General features: G+C 30.3%; 2 protein-coding genes across 2 annotated transcripts; one reads left to right on the top strand and one right to left on the bottom strand.

Moving 5' to 3' along the window:
* The first annotated feature begins 4,289 nt into the window (after window positions 1–4,289).
* Window positions 4,290–11,096, top strand: LOC124928979. The gene is made up of 8 exons (XM_047469232.1): window positions 4,290–4,799; window positions 5,176–5,544; window positions 5,657–5,916; window positions 6,937–7,075; window positions 7,384–7,755; window positions 7,858–7,989; window positions 8,735–8,863; window positions 8,965–11,096. The coding sequence occupies exons 1-8, from the start codon at window positions 4,653–4,655 to the stop codon at window positions 10,936–10,938; spliced, it is 3,522 nt and encodes a 1,173-aa protein (XP_047325188.1). The 5' UTR covers window positions 4,290–4,652; the 3' UTR covers window positions 10,939–11,096.
* Window positions 11,097–13,481: 2,385 nt separating this feature from the next.
* Window positions 13,482–17,214, bottom strand: LOC124932080 (lipid phosphate phosphatase delta). Its single transcript, XM_047472686.1, has 8 exons — window positions 16,924–17,214; window positions 16,750–16,845; window positions 16,598–16,672; window positions 16,398–16,528; window positions 16,198–16,301; window positions 15,991–16,119; window positions 15,296–15,411; window positions 13,482–14,040 (listed from the first exon to the last, which is right to left on the bottom strand). The coding sequence occupies exons 1-8, from the start codon at window positions 17,083–17,085 to the stop codon at window positions 13,567–13,569; spliced, it is 1,287 nt and encodes a 428-aa protein (XP_047328642.1). The 5' UTR covers window positions 17,086–17,214; the 3' UTR covers window positions 13,482–13,566.
* Between the last annotated feature and the right edge of the window lie 906 nt (window positions 17,215–18,120).

Consider the following 18,120-nt stretch of genomic DNA (forward strand, 5'->3'; position numbering starts at 1 on the left):
CGGCAAAAAAAACACTATCAATAAATAATATTACTGAAAATGTTATTGCGAAGTCCGTCTTCACATTTTCATTACTGAAAATGTTTGCTTTGTAGTAGTAAAAATTGTAGTTTTAAAATTAAGTAAATGTTTTATTAAAAAGTTATATTGAAATTAAAAAAATTAAAAAAAAAATTAAATAATATTAATATTATAAACTCTTTAAAGTGTAATATTTAATCCAACTTAATCAAATTAGTTATAAACATAATAAAGTTAATCAATATATAAATTAAGAACATGGATATTAGTGAAGAGAAATTAGAAAAAAAAAACAATAAAAAATTATTTTTTTGAGAATTAAAAAAATAAATATAAAATTTTTAAATAAAAATAATTAAATAATATAAAATTTGTAGAATATTAAATTAATGAAACAAAATTTTTAAGATATTTATCGAAATAAATTGTCAAGGATAATCTATAATATATAATATATATATATATATATATATATATATATATATATATATATATATATATATATATATATATATATATACCATTGTTGGAAAGGAATGAGAAGTAATAGATCTAAGATTTTAAATTTATTATATATATATATAAGAAGTGAACTTAAGTCCATAAGTATATACGTAGATTCCTGCCTAAGACAATGAAGGTGAGAATTTGATTCTCAATTAAAATTTTTAAATTAAAATAATTATTAAATTTTAAAAATTGTGTTAACTTCATAAATTAAAAATATATTAATAATCTTAACTTAAAAAAAAAATATTATAAGTTATAAAACTAAGAATATATTATTTTAGTGTTTGGAAAGAACAAAGACATAGTAAATATTATCTCAATGCATCCATAGACAAATTGAGGGGAACACAATTGTCTATATTTGTGTATTTTTCAAAGTACAAATGTTTAGTATGCTTGAATATAAATATATATATATATATATATATTCGAAAAAAATCTTCGGAAAGTCTTACTGTGGTTCGTGCAGGGGCGGATCCAAGTACAAGTCTGTTCGGGCGGTAGTCCGGATAGTCTAAAATATTTTGTATGTATTTGGCAATAACAATAGTAAATTATAGCTATTAATGATTACCCGCCGTTAAAAGATACTAATGATAGTAAAATTGATAGATTTTTTTAATGAAAAATTATCCGGGTAAATTTTAAATCCTGGGTCAGTGATTACCCTATTTGCAAGTTTTTTCAAAAAAATTAATATGATTGAATACATATTGCTAATGAAAAAAAAAAGGATTTCTGTTCAGTTTTGAAGCATATCCTGCTCGTTCTGTTTCACAGGCGTTTGTTTGGATATTTGACTTTGAGATTGTTTTTTCAAACCAATTTTGATGGATAGGAATCGCAATCTTAAAATGACAGAAATTTTGAACGTTTATTATAATATTTGGAGGTGAAGAACAACATGGAGGCAGGCTATTGGTGGGTGAAACAAGCTCAAAATTTGGCCTATAAAAACTCTCAACAACATTTCTCAATCTTCTTCCCAACTCTGTTATGGCACAAGAAATGACAAAATTGAAGCGACCTCAAATTGAAGCGACCTCCTGAGTGGTGGATTAAAATTAAAATTGATGCTGTAATTTTGCACGATGATTATGATGCAATTGCAGCATGTATTGATCGTCATAACCTTTGAAAAGTTGTTTTTTTAAGTTAGTTGTAAAATGGGAAACATCAAGTTCTACATGCATAAAGGTATTGCAATTCAAGATGCTATTGTTTTTGCCATCAATTTGGACTTTCAGAAGATCATCATTGAATCTATTTCGACTAGGTATCCATAGATTATTCACAAAACTGCAGAGGATATTTATGTTTTTTGTAGTCCTAGACAGTTCATGAATTTCAACTTCATCAAATTCAGTGACAATAGATTTGCAAATGTTGTTCTAAATTTAAAAAATTAAAAATAAAATTGGTAATCTTAGTCACAGTTGAATTTGTAATCTCAATTAAGAACTTGATTGAAATATAATTGATGAAAAAAACAAAATAAATAAATATATATATATATATATATATATATATATATATATATATATATATATATATATATATATATATATATACTAGTAATATAGGGGAGCGAAAAAAGTGTAGCAAATGTGTATTGAATGATGTATCATTTTCTCTCTTTAATTTTAAATTGTACATGTCAATATTTAATAATTCTTCTTTCTTAAACTTTTTATTATTTAAAAAATTTATTTAATAATTTATCTCTTTAATTTTTTATTAAAAAATTATTATAAATATTTACTTTATTTGAAATTGAATAATAAGATAAATTATTTAAACTTAAACTAATAACTAATATTCAACTTAGATAAAAAGAAAATCTCAAAGTAAGTTTTAATATTATTTAATAATTAAAATACATTTATAGTTGCATGTATAATAATTAATTTTTTTTTTATAATAATAAAAATTAAAAAGATAAATTATTAATTTTTTTAATAATAAAAATTGTAAAAAAAATATATTAAATGTGACATTTTAAATATTTAAGAGAGAAAAAATATAAGTATTGAGAAGAGAGAAAAATTAACTAAAGTAAATGTTTTTAATTAATTATTATTTATTTTAATTTGAATCATTATTATTATTGAAAATAAATTTAATTTTTTTAATAAATAAAAGAAAATAAATTATATAAAGAGAAATAATTAAAATGCGTTTACAATAATTTTAAAAAAGAATATTTATAATAATAAAAAATTAAAGAGATAAATTATTAATTATTTTTTAATAATAAATTTTTTATTATTATTAAATACTTCTTATAATTTAAGAGAGATTGAGAAAATGTAAGTAATTATAAGAGTGAGAAAATTATTAATGAAAAAAAAGAGAAAAATAAATATATACTTAATTAGCGCTCTATATCTTAATAGCGATATTATTTGTTACTCTTTCGTTATAAATATTTTGCTCCACTATCATTACTATATATATATATATATATATATATATATATATATATATATATATATTTTTTTTTTTTTTTATAAAATATAATTTAGCATTTAAAATTATTTGATTCTGTTAAGTTCTAAAAGCCAACCTAATTTAAATTGTCATGTTTAAATAGATATGCATGTTTTCCAAATAATAATATAATTAAGTTTAAAGTGGTAACTTGCTATTTTGAAAGTGTTTATTGAGGAAACCTAATTAGTTTGAATTGGATTGCGGGAGAAATTATAGAGAATTTATGTATCTGCAACTGTTCCTATTAAGGGATTAATGACGTTTATTCCCAACTAAATAATAGTTCCTCTTAAGATGAATATTTTTATCAAATTTTAATTTGATTTTTTTATAAAATTGTATATTCTTTATTAAAATAAATGTAAATTCTAATAATGTGTTTATGTATTATGCCGTCAATATAAAGTTTGAAGAAACATAAAAAAAAATCGTATACTAGAGTAGTTATAGAGTTTTTATCATAAAGTTTATATATGGTACCTAAGCAGAATAAATATATAATATTTATTTATTTCACTTAATATTATAAATTAATAAAAGTATTCAAACATAAATTTCTTTGAAGCCTCCCCTGGATATATTTGGTATTCTCTCTGGAATGAATACACAAAAATATATATCATTAAAAAAAAATTATTTTGAATAAAAAAGATGACAAATTTATGGTAAAAAATTTTAATCTTTCGAATTAGGAAAAATTTGATCTCTCTAAAACTATTAAAGATTCAGATTTTAATTATTTGACTTTGAAAAATAATTTATCTTTTTTTTTATTAGGTTTTGTTTGTTTTTGTTTTATTTTATATGTCAATTTATTTACAATATTATTATTATTATGTTAATGATAATAAGTACTCTAATAATATTAATAAAGTAGTTTGAATTGCCAACATATTTTGGGTTGGTATGTTTGATATTTGTTTTAGTCAACTTTATTTTTAAATTATTTGATATTATATTATTAAAAAATAACAAAAGAAAATTATTTAAACAGAACTAATTAAATAACCTAAAGAGAATTTATATCTTAAAAGAAATATATTACTAGTATATATCAATTTATTTTCTTAGTTCGGGCTTAAGTCCAGTAAATCTCAACCTAAATTTAAATATGCCCTTATTTAAATTTTCTTTATCATTAAATTGAATAAGTTTAGGATTAGTTCGATGATCTTGAAAAAGTACAAGGGTTAGAATAGATTTATGGCCGTTTTAGGCTTATGAAGGTATAAAGAAGGACCCGTACCGCTTTGTTTATTTCTTTCTCTCTCTAGAATACGTGTGCTGCGTACATTTACAAATCCATTCGAGAAAAACCCAGCATCGCCTCTGTGAATCTCTGCTCACCTGTCTAGGTTAACCAGTTTTATTATTTTTATCAGATCCATTCTCTAGTTCACTCTCAGGCGCCATCGGACCTCCTCTTGATATTATCGCCTTCCAATATTTTTCACTTATTTCGATCTCTAGATAGATCGATCCTTGGAACAATTCGCCTCCATAAGAATCATCCATTCATTTACTTATCTTATAAATATTAAATTATGTTACTGATAGGTGTATCGATCTGTATCGGATGCTAGAAAGGGAATGGAAAGATTGATTAAGCTATCTAACAGAGATTGAAGATGCCTGGTTTAGCTCAGACAAATTATCAACAATTCACTAATGAAAGTTTTGTATCAGGCCAGTTATCTTGCTCTAATGGATCCGTTTCCGCTAATGGATTTTGGTCAAACCCTAGGGATGATGTTAACTACTGCCAACTCCAGAAGGTCTGGATTCATTTGTTGTGAATTGATAGGAATCAGCATTGTTTCTTGATGTATTAGACTTTAATTAGGATCTTTACTATATTTAAAATACTATATCTCTTTGTATGGTCAATAAGTTGCTGTATAATTTCCAGTCTTATAGTACTACAATTGGATGAAAACAGATTACATACTACTACCTTCTTTGGTCCAAATTATGAATGTAGCTAATTATATTTATTGAATGTAGTTTCTGATATAGCTACCAAATGTATCTGCATGTTACTGGTAAAACATTAGACATTACATTTTAAGAGTGTTGAAGCAAATTATGGATTTTATGTTTAGCTAAGTTGTAGCTGGGTGCTAATAATGCATTTCTTTTTGGCAATTGTAGTTCTGGGGTGATTTGTCGATACAAGACAGGCAAGAGCTCCTACGGATTGACAAACAGACGCTTTTTGAACAAACTCGTAGAAATATGTACTGCTCCCGCTGCAATGGGTTATTGCTAGAAGGCTTTATGCAAATTGTTATGTATGGCAAGTCCTTACATCTGGAAGGAACAGGCAAGCAAAATCTTTGCCTTGGACCAGGAACTGCTATTAATCAAAATAATAGTGACCTGTGTACACCAGAAATTTCTATAGATGAAGCTCAAGATCCATCAGTCCATCCATGGGGAGGTCTGACCAGTACTAAGGATGGGATGCTTACCTTGTTGGACTGTTATTTATTTTCAACGTGTTTAATTGGACTACAGAATGTATGTCATCCAATGCAGGATGTTGATTTCATCTCTCATCTCATGTAGTAATGCTAGTTTTTTTCTTTTGGTATTTTCCATTTTATGTCGTCTTACTGTATATTTTAACCAGGTATTTGATAGTGCACGTGCAAGAGAGAGGGAACGTGAATTACTTTATCCTTATGCTTGTGGTGGGGCAGGTCGAGGTTGGATAAGCCAGGGTATGATGGGCTACAGCAGAGGGCATGGAACAAGGGAAACATGTGCTCTGCATACTACTAGACTTTCGGTTGATACATTGGTGGACTTTTGGTCTGCACTTGGTGATGAAACACAACAATCTCTTCTGAGGATGAAAGAGGAGGATTTTATAGAGCGACTCATGTACAGGTGTGTCATTGACTATGTATTTTTATTCCTATTCACAAATTGGTAGTTTCTTATTCTTACTTTTATTTGGGAGTTTGTTTCCTCATAAAAGAATATAAATACAAACAAGCCTCTAACTTGCATAGGGTATGTGTTTTGGCCCTAAACATCAATTTGATGACTTTGCTCCTTAACTTGCAAAAAGTGAGGGCTTAATCATTTGACATAGTACATACAACACATTACAAAGGTACTACATAATTTTAGTTTTATGTGAGTTGACCGCACAAGAAAGGGAGATTTTTGTACAGGTTGTAATTTCAACACTAGCTTAAGTTTTTCTGCCACTTGGTACTTTTGAGCAGCCAATTGTCAGAACAATGAAGAAAAACATTTGTTTCCAATTTCTCATTTTGTGTGTCCCCCATTTTTACTTTTCAGGAGTATATTAACTAAGCTTAAGATTGAAAAAAGTCGTGAGTCGTGACCAGGAAAAAATGATATTTTTGTCGCATAAGAACAGATGGAGAAAATAGTTTACTTGTCAGTAATGTTAAATGTTAAACTTTTGAAACACATCAAGTAGGGGTTGAACCAGCTACCTTATGCTGCTTCTTAAGTAGACACTCCAACCATTGAGCTACACTACATTGGCTAGTAATGTTAAACCTGCCAGTCAAAACTCAACAATTTTTTTTTCTGTAATTGGTCCAATCATTTATCCATCTGGCTAATATTCATAATTGCACCATCTTCAACTCTTCTCAGGATTATTTTTCTAGCTTTTGTAATGTAATACATGGGGAAAAGCTGTTTGAGTTTCAAATAAATTATTTCAACTACCCTCTCATTCTTATTTGTCATGATCATTCTTTAAATACTAGGTTAACCACTCAATGAAACTTATAGGACATCAGTAATTTTTTTTGCCTTGCTAGCTTTCTTGTACCTTTCTTCTGCTTTTGTAATCACTTTATTGGTTTCTAGAAAATCTAATCGGGTTATTTGTTATTCTATGGAATCTTTTTGTTTATTCTACAGGTTTGATAGCAAGAGATTCTGCAGGGATTGCAGAAGGAATGTTATACGTGAGTTCAAGGAACTAAAGGAACTAAAGCGTACGAGAGAGCCTCGCTGTAGCAGTTGGTTTTGTGCGGCTGATACAGCCTTTCAGTATGAGGTGCGTTTCAACCATTTTTAAATACGCTTAGATTTCAGTCTGTCTTGATTGCATGTACAATGTACATGATTATTTATGGAGTTAAGACTTTGTAACACAATTCAGCTCCTCATGTTGGGTGCATCTGGTATATGTAAGATTTTAAGTTACTTTGATGTTTTCTTTATGCTTATACTTCTTCTGCTTAATTTATAATATGCCTGTAAAGTTTGAAAATCTCCGTTCCAGCTAGTAAAGGTCATTACAATGTCTCGTTTTTCATTCAAGATGTTTCATACATAAAGAATTCTTACTCTCTTATTATTCAGGTATCTCATGATTCAGTACAAGCTGATTGGCAACAATCATTCACAGATAACACTGGAGCATACCATCATTACGAATGGGCCATTGGTACTGGTGAAGGGAAATCTGACATTCTTGAATTTGAAAATGCTGGAATGAGTGGAAAGGTTCATGTTAGTGGCCTAAATCTTGATGGCTTGAATGCTTGCTATATCACACTCAGAGCTTGGAGAATGGATGGCCGCTGCACAGAACTTTCTGTGAAAGCTCATGCTTTGAAAGGTCAACAGTGTGTGCATTGCAGGCTTATGGTAGGTGATGGTTATGTTACAATTACTAGAGGAGACAATATTAGAAGATTTTTCGAGCATGCTGAAGAGGCTGAGGAAGAAGAGGTACTAAACTTCTCCTGATGCTGATTATGTTCTCTTTTGCATTGAAAACTAAATTAGGAAGTGGTAATAGAGTACTAATCAGTATTATTTGCCAACACTCAGGATGATGATTCTGTTGATAAGGATGGAAATGAACTAGACGGAGGATGTTCTCGTCCACAAAAGCATGCCAAGAGTCCTGAACTCGCTCGTGAATTTCTTGTAGATGCTGCAACTGTTATTTTCAAGGAACAGGCATGTTAAAAAACTTGACTGTTATTGTACTCTATATTACATTTACTTTGTGTCAGGAATTTTCTTGAGAGAAGTTACACAATATGGTTTGCTCATCTAGCTGCTAAAAACAAATATATGGCATTCTTAGAAGAGATAGAATAATACAAGATGGATAGCACAATGTGGTCTAAACAAACTGTTATATAGGAGCACACTCAAAAACATAGTCAACAAAAAGAATTTCTTGTACCCTCAAAAGCATAATAATGTATGTTGCGTCATTTATTTGAACAGCCTTTGAACTTGTATAAACCGATAGTTTGTTTGGTATGCTGGAAGTTTTGCTATTTCACATGCATGTTGATCACGAACTTCTCTAGACCCCGGATTCACACCGTAATCCCAGTCATTGGTATGAGGCCTGTTAGATCATGAGCTTTTTTACTCTTAAACGGAGGAATCTAAATATTTACTATAATGCAATTCCTATGGAAATAATTCAATAGTCAGCTTGGGAAGTACTCTATTCTATAATCATAGGGGATTCTCATTATTAGGGTGTTATGGCTTCATTTGCTCAATATAGGGAAATAAGAAAAAAAAACATGAATCTGGGTAACTTTATTATGTGAGTTAATTGCTGGAAAACAAAGACCTTATTCATCAGCGCAGTGATGATTGGTTAAGATCTTCCTTTTCTGATTGTACCCAATTTGCGTACAAGTAACTTTGAGACTAATTAATTGTGTTTGTCAACTTTCAGGTTGAGAAGGCATTTAGAGAAGGAACTGCGAGGCAAAATGCTCATAGCATTTTTGTATGTCTTGCTCTCAAACTGTTGGAAGATCGTCTTCATGTTGCATGCAAAGAAATAATTACACTAGAAAAGCAGGTAAATTTTATTATGTACCGCATTTATAAACGGGATGCAAGATAGAATGTCCCCAAAAGTTTTCTACCAAAAAAGGAATCAAGTTTTCATTTATGTTGCAGACAAAACTCCTTGAAGAGGAAGAAAAGGAGAAGCAAGAAGAGGAAGAGAAGAAGGAGAGAAGAAGAGCAAAAGAAAGAGACAAAAAGCTGAGGAGGAAGGAGAGATTGAGGGAAAAGGACAAGGAGAAGAAATCATTTGAGGAATCTTCTTCCGAGTCAAGTCAGAGTCCCACTGGTACTGATGTTTCAAAGGAAGAAGTTTTGATAAATGATGATGATGATGAAGATGAAGATGATGAGTGTAATCTGATTAACAATGAAGAAGAGGTAATATGTGGATCAGACGAGGCTATTCCATGTGTAACAATCACCTCAAACATGGGAGATCACACAAATGATGGCTCTGACATGGAGCCTATCAGTGGGAATGGTAAAAGTTCCCATAGCCTTGAGAACCTGAATTTGTCTCACCAAAAAATGGCTTGCAGAAAGGACTTTGAAGTGGATCCAAACTTGAAATGCACCGACATGTGGCGTCTTAAAGTTGCTTCTGAAAATGGAGTCTCGGGTATATCTGAGCCAAGACAGAATGGATGTGATACTGAAACTCTTGCAAAGAGCACCAAGGGGATGAACACCAAACAACTAAGAAGTAGCAGTACAATCAAGTTAAATGGTAAAAATAATAATGGGCATTCAGTTGAAAGGCTCTACTGTCCAAACTGCCGGGTACGCAACAACAGATATGACTTTCATGCTTGCAACTGTAGTCAACGCAATGACTATAAAGTTAAGGTAGACAGACATAGGGTGGAAATGAAGGAAGAACATGCACCAGATATGTCAAAGCCTTTTTATCGGGCTAATAAGGTAAACCCAATTGAGCACACACGTGAATATGGTGGAAGGCTGAAACCCAAGCCTCCAGGTGCCAGAAAAGTTTGGGAACCAATGGAATCGCAGAAAAAACATCCCAATAATAGTAACAACTCAGAAGCTGCTGATGAGGCTATTGGGCTTTCTTCTTCATCTACAGTAGATGATCAATCTGTTGGTAATAAATCAAGTAGTACTCTTTCCATATCATCTGTTGTAGTAGTTGCTGGTTGTGGGGTGGTAAATGAACAAGTGAATGAAGCAACAAATGAGGACGATGTTGAAATTGAAGTTGAACCATGTATTAACAGCATGTCAGGCTCTGATAACTGTTCATCAAGTGAAGGGGACAAGATAACACCTTTTTCAAGTTCCCCGAACCCAGACTCTTCCTCATCTTCCTCTGACTCTGATGATGCTCCAGTTCATGTTCAGAATAGTAACAATGGAAGTCTGGATAAAAAAGATGGTACAAAGGAGGACATGGAGAGAGGTGAGTCTAATATGCCAATAAGGGCAAATGTTATTAGCGGTCAACAACATCATCAAGGGATGGTTCATCAGCAGATTCATAGTCAGAGAATGCATGTTCCGATATTTCAAGCACCTTCAACAATAGGATATTACCATCAAGTCCCTCCTCCTGTTCCTTGGCCTTACCACCACCATCACCCAGTATTTACTACTCCTATTGGATATGGAATAAATGGGAACCCGCACTACATACAGTACGGTTCTTCACTACATCTCCCCCCTTCTATGGTGGTAAGCCCTGGTCCGTTGCCTGATTATCAGCCGATTGCTAGATCTAATAATAATAATAGTAATGGGATGGAATCATTGAATCAAACTAAGATGATGATGATGATGCCTAAGCAGCAGACACAGCCTAGTGAGACTCACAAGGAAGCAGAATTACAACCAACAAAGAGAAATAATGAGAATTCAGGGTTTTCTCTGTTCCATTTTGGTGGTCCGGCAGGGCTTTCAAATCATCATAATGTGGGGAGTAAAGAAGGGCTTGTTGAGGAACTATCTTCGAAATTCTTGGTGAATCCGGTTGGTGTTGATGGTTGTGATAAAAAAGAGAATAATATTATGGAAGAGTATAATTTGTTTGCGGCAGCAGGCAATGGCATCAGATTTTCCTTCCTTTAATAAAGGTACTACTCTACTACTGGGTGGTTGTGAATTCAATCCTCCTCCAGTTCAGCACTTATAGTTCAAGTAAGTATGCTGTAAGTTGAAACTCAATAATCTCTTTTTCCTACAAAGTTTTCAGCATATATAAGGGTTTTTTTGGTTTGGTTTTGTTTTGTTTTGTTTTTTATTATTGTCTACCATTATATTTGCCAATTTCTCAATTTGCCTCAGTTTTGGTGGTGATGTGGTGGAGTTTTTATTAGTAGATCTACAGTTTTTATGCACTTTTGGATTTGAAATCATGAAAATTTTGGATATTTATTTGCTTAGAACTTGGAAAAGAACATGAAACTTTACTTTGTCATAATTAGATGCATCTATTTTTATGGTCTTTTATAAAAGTATATAGTAAATGCATTTAGATCATCATATGATTTTATTGTTTCTTAGCTGAGAGGTGGATTAGGATCTTGAGATTGTTCATTTTTGAAATCTTTGTAGCTTATTATTATTTAGCTATTATTTTTTTTATACATTTAACATGATTAAAAATGTCTATAATGTTTAAAGGACAAAAATAAAAACCATAATTGTCCAGTTATTAATTATGACTAAGTTGAAATTATGGTGTCACTTTGAGGAGCAATTTTGGACTTATTATTATAGTTGTTCAATTAATGAACTAAGTTCTCAGTGACCTTGGCCTGAATTCAAATGTAACCAAAATAAAATCTCACTTATAATTGGGGTATAATTGATCTTTATAATGAGCTTTGTTACAAGAGCTAATAAAAATAAAATAATTGATTTTTTATAAAATAAGTCAAATATTTAAGTATGTATGATGCTGCTTCTACTATTTATATATTTTAGCTATAAAAAAATGATTTTTTTGTTTTTTTCAACTTTTAATATAATATATTAATACATTTTAAAAAATATCTTAAGACCTAATAAAATAAAATTTTACATATTTTAATCGATTGTGCAGAGATATAAAAAAAATCTGAACATAGTTAGTGTAATGTTGGCTAGAATTCTTTTCTATTCAATTTTTCAAACTACCCATTTGTCATTTTTTTTTGGGTAAACTATACACTTTTTTTTTTTCTTTTTTAATCAATAAAATTAATTTAAATATTACATATTAAATTAAAATATATTATTAAAATTAAAATAAAATAGATTAAATAAAATGTATTCCAATAGAAGTAAATATATTTTTTGGAAATGTATTTTATTTTAATAAGTTAGTTTGTCTGAGTTTAATATTTATGTATTTTATTTTTTATTTAGTATATTTTATTTAATGTTTATATAATGTATTATTTTTTTAATAAAATATGTATTTTCTTTTAATAAGTTTAACATCTCTTTATATCTTATTTTATTTTGTGTGTAATATATTTTATTTGAATGTTGATGTAATATATTTTATTTAAATGTCTATAATATATTTTTTTGATTAAATATATATTTTATTATCAATAAATTTATAATAATTTATTGATAATGTATTTTTTTTAATGTCTAATATAATATAATATATTTTATTTTAATATATAATTTTTATGTTAATTTTTATTTTAATTATTTAATTTATGATAAGTTAAACTTATTCAAAATTATTAAATTAAAATATATATTTTATAATATTTAATTTAAATTTTATTGTAGTTTAATTATTTAAAGAGAAAAAGATGAGTTGATTAAGAAAAGAGGATTGAAATATGGGTAGTTTTAAAAAATGAAAAGAAAAAAAAAATTTGAATAAAAACAAAATGGGTCCGTTTTCATGTTTTGGGCCCTTATTTTGTGTTTTTAGGGTGCAGATCAGATCAAATATATTTCATTCAAACAAAAAAAATATAAAAATCAATTTGGGGGGTCCAACTTCAATTAAGACAGATGTAAAATATTAGTTTTCGGGGTCCAACTCTCTTTATTATTAAGTAGTATATTATTTAATATAATGAAATATAAATAATTTTAATATTATAACTTCATTATTAAAAAAAATATTTTTATTAATTATTATCATTTTTACTATAATTTTAATTAAATATATCATCAATTTTATACAATTAATTAATAACATTTAAACTAAATTATAATTAGTTTTATATATTAATCAAAATCTCATTCATTATTATATTCTGATATAGTTTATTACTCTCATAAAAAAACGTCTTGAGTAGACTTTATATTAAAAATAGGATCCACATAATCATGTTAACTTTCTTTTATAAATAAACCTTAATTTATTTATTTTTAAAATAATCAACTTGAATACTTTTAAAACAGTACATAAAACTTTAATAATTATAAATTAAAGCCAAAAAAAACTCTTTGAATATTTTTTAATATTCATTCCCCACTCATCCTTTTCATGAATTAACAATAAAACTTGTAAAAGTGGTTAAAATCTTTTTGCCATTATAATAAAAATTATATTTACCAAACACATCTGTTTCATGTTCTCTTTTGAAACATTTAGCTCATAACAAATAAAAACTACCAGAACTGATACAAGCATGTTGAACTGGCAAAATTCGAGATACTGCGTAACCAAGTATATATCTTACTTAAGAATGGTAAGTCTGCACCGCGATGGAAAAGTAAAGAATACGTGGGCGTGGGGTGTCACAAGCTCAGTTGAGAAAACAAAGAGGGCACAAGGTCCACGACAGACCATGCAAGACCCACATATTGAACAAATCTAATACCCGTGTCAACATCAAATGATTCATGGGCTGCCGAAAACGATAATGAAACCAACACCTTCTGAATGTAACCTGTTTGCCTTTTTTGTTGTGGTTGTTCATCCAACCTTTTTTCTGCCATCCCTAAAGAGGAAGAGGAAGAAGAGGTGGTACTATTGGCGGCATTCACTAGTGCTGGGATATAGCCACTTGACCTAATTGGAACTCCTGTCGCGTTTGCAAGAATCGGGAGACTCCATTTGGCAAGAGCCTTGCTGCAGAACTTAACTATCAGGATGGTCGGGATTCCCACAAATATTCTCTCCACAAACACAGGGATTGTCAGACTGGGTGTAAATAATCGTGCTACATTTTCGTGATGGAATTCCTGGAAGGTTTGTTGGACGCCCGATACCTACATATTTTCATATTAGATCCCAAATAAAGTTGAAGGAGAAATCAATCATGTTTCCAGCTAAAATATATGCAATATACGTATCTTCTAACTCTTAGCATTGTTAGGAATAAATCAAACGCATTATCCACTAACAACAATTGGACATCTTGTCTTTGTTAGTATCCAGGAAGGATCTGTCGGGTAATAAGAATAACTTGCCATTTTTTCCGAGAAAAATGTAGCAATCTCTTTCTAGATGGGGAGAAACATCATAAGCAGTTTATTTGCAAATAAAACTAAGAATACAGCCTATTTCAAAACTCGTATCTCAATGAAAATTTGTCAAAAGATAAAATTAAAAGTGATTTTTTTTTAAATTATTTTGTAATTTTTTACTTTCAGTATAAAATTATTTTTTGGATCATTATTCAGAATTTTGGCAAACATAACAAATATCATTTTTTAGGATGGTCTTAGTTCATATAACATGATAACAAATAGGCCCTACAAGTGACCTACTATTGGTTGAGTCTCTTTTTCCCCTGACCATCATAGGGAACCCCACAACAGGAGGATCCTTCAGGTTCCAACATCGAGCAAATCCAGAAAAAAAGCTCATAGCAAGATTAAGTTACAGCAAAATAACTTTAGCATCATGTTGATGATCCAGGATGGGATACTAAGCTATATAAAAGAACTGTTATATGATCCCCTGTCCCAGTGCAAACTAAACTTACAATGTGCTTGGAAGTAATTGTAATGGGTCTTGTTAGTGGTTTGGGGTTATTTGGATAACCAAATAGGCTATTGAAAAGTGGGTGTATTTTGGTCGAATGATTTGATTGATGAGAGGAAATAACCCAAACCGAATAAAGCCAAAACAACAAGAATATCAGCTACATAGAAGGGCAAGCCCCTATAGAGGGTTGAAGCATCATTTCCCATCTTACTTAATCAAATAAAACATTAGAATTCTTCAGAACTGAAATCAGCACATTTCAACTCTAGGTAAGACTCATGCCTTGCACAAATGAGCTTGTTTCGTTGTTAAAGCTAAAAGAAAATCTTAAACACCAAACAAGGCCAGATATATAACAGGTAAGGCACATCTTCCACTCCACGCGACTATTAAATGTAGGTTGTTTTCAAGTTGTCCATTAATGAATAAATAAACTGACACTATCTCCATGTGAAACAAAAATGGAAAAGGGGTTCTATCATCTGTCTTACTAGAGCAAAATGACTCATGAAGATTATGAAGAGATGCACTTACAATTCCGAGGGCAACACCAGTGAATGCTGTGTGAAACTCAAAGCTTGGGGTTGGACGCTCTGGTGTTGGGTAAGCAAAAAGCCACAAGAAGCTGAGGGCAGTCCAAAACGATGTCACTGTCAAGAAGCAAAGTTAAAGATACATCACCAGTATCGAATAATGCAATTTGTACCAAATAAAAAAGAAGCATTGCTGACCGACTAGTATTTATCTAAATAAGCCTTGAAATGTGCTAAATTTGAGATAACTATTGCTAGTACAATTTTTGCATAGGCAGTAAGCTAAATCAATCTTAAAAACCCTACATCCAGACTACTATCGCTAGGTTAACTTGAGAACCCTTGTCACTGGGCCTATGACTCTTGTCCGTCTTCTCAAACCTACTAATGGTCTCAATTATATCATATTGAAGTTTAGGTTCTTATGGGTGTGTTTTCTCAATGGGTTTTGCCCAATTTTCAGAGGAACACTAGTTCAACTGCTTGCTCTTCTTCAAATTTAGCATAACATGTATCATTTACTCTTTACAGCTTAGTTCATCTCAATGATTAACTTCTTCCAGGCTTTATCATAATAGCTGTGTAGTTTCCATTTTTTTTTATCATGGCAGAAGCATAACTAAGATGGATTACTTAGCCTCTTTGGAAACCTTTAATGCTTTTTACTATTAAAAAAAGAAGGATGGAAGAACTTACCATTTTGGCCTGAAACTACAAAAACATCAATATAATCATCTACAACAAGCCAAAATGCAAGAATTGCCAATCCAAAAGCCAGGCCACCAATGATGTCAATCAGACTATGCATTCCCAGGTAAATCCTTCCTAACAAGAGAACCAAGCTTCAATTAGAAGCAGTGGTTGAACAAAAAGGAAAGAAGCCACATCCAAGTGATGTTTTACCTAAGCCAATCAGACCAACAAAACCGCAAACCATGAAAAATGCAGTGAATTGAACATAAACATCCAATTCTTCACCATAAGATATGATATAATATAAAAGATATCTGCGTAGGCACCAGAATAAAAAAAGAGAGCATAAATGTTGAAGCAGTGCATATAAAAAGGATACAAAATAAATAAATAAATATATATATGAGTACCCAGATAAGCATACTGTGTTAAGAGTATGAGAAGAAGGTAATCCATATTCCAAAGCATTTTCTTCCTCCCCTTTTGTAGCTGTAACTCTCTTAACAGGAGGAGAGCTTGGTCTTGGAGCTGATACAATATCCTGTTTTAAGAATTACAAAGATTTAGAAGATAAACAAATCAACATAATTTAAATAAATAGAGGACCGACCTTAACACAGTTCCCTATGTAATCACAAAATGCCATCAATAGAGTCATCTGCCGAGCCAACTTCCCATGCCCACTCTGTAAACCGAAAAGAATTAGTTTTTATAATACTAAACCAGAGAACCCACAAAAAAAAAAAGATAATCGGAGCTTACCCAGAAGAGCACCGGAAGAAAAGCAGTGTAGAAAGGAACAGAAACGACACACGAAAGAACTGAGAAAAAGATATCTAACCATCGATTTTTGTATTTCTGGAACGCGGAGAATTACATAATCATAATCAGACGTTGTGAAACAGTAACAAACAAGAAGTTATGTTAACAATTGACCTGGATCCGTATGATAATAGGAATGCCTGATGCAACATGATACAAAACCCAAGGTTGTGCGAGCGATCTAAGTCTCTGAGTAAGCTGAAGCATTGAAGAGAGGACAATCCATGTCACAACACCACCGAACACCGCCACCTGCCATCCGGGTATACTATCCATCCACCGCCGGGAAACTTACTGTTTCAATACTAGCAAAAAGGGTAACTTTCCCTATTCGCTGGACCCTGAACCTGGCAAAGGAGAGAGAGAGGAAGAAGCCGAGGAGGGTTCCAAGTTACGACTTTTTTAGGTGATGTTTACATAATCAACTTTTCGAATATGGCCGGCTGGGTTTTCATTGAAATTCAATTTTTTTTTTTTTTTTTTTTTATTTTTGACAAAGTAGCCTAATATTGAAGGATGAAACTTAAGAGGAGAGTTTCATGAAGCTTGTTTTGACATTAATTTGTTGAATAGTCCAATATTTTTTTTTTTTTTTGCATTTTAAATACTAATAATAACATTATATCTGCTTACATCATTTAATTTTAAATATTTTATTTATTTTTCAAATAATCTAAATTAACCCAATAATTCATATAATCTGAATTAACAACAATCCCAACAGCTCATGCTCATCCAAGATCTTAATTTTGCATGGCTTCTAAAAGACTTGACTTAGAAAAAACTTCATCAATAAAAAATTTAAGATTATCTTAGATTACATTCTGAAATAAAAATAAATAAAAAAATTAAATGTTGGTGATATATTCTAATGCACCTGACAACCCAATTTTATCTTTCCTAACATAGCAATGAAAAGTGAAAGTAAATCACTCAATAACGTGTTTAATGGTAAAAATAATATTATATATATTTTTTATTTTAACAACCTTAAATCATTTTATAATTCATTAATGAGCCCCATGTGCTTCATTTATTTCATCTATTTATAGCCACAAAAAGAGAAAATTATAAAGCACAGAATAAGCCCTTAACCTATTTTATATTTTAACATTCTCACTTAAACTTTTATTTATTTATTTATTTATAGTTTTGTTGAAGATGACATAACTTGATAAACTTATTTTAATTGAAAAGTGATTAATGATAATCAAATCATTAGATATTCTTAAAGATTTCAACCATTTTTTTAATACAATTGAATTTTCCATTCGTATTAATATTATGTTATAAATTTCCATCACAATTATA

Source organism: Impatiens glandulifera, chromosome 3 (assembly GCF_907164915.1).
Source record: "Impatiens glandulifera chromosome 3, dImpGla2.1, whole genome shotgun sequence".
Taxonomy (NCBI): domain Eukaryota; kingdom Viridiplantae; phylum Streptophyta; class Magnoliopsida; order Ericales; family Balsaminaceae; genus Impatiens; species Impatiens glandulifera.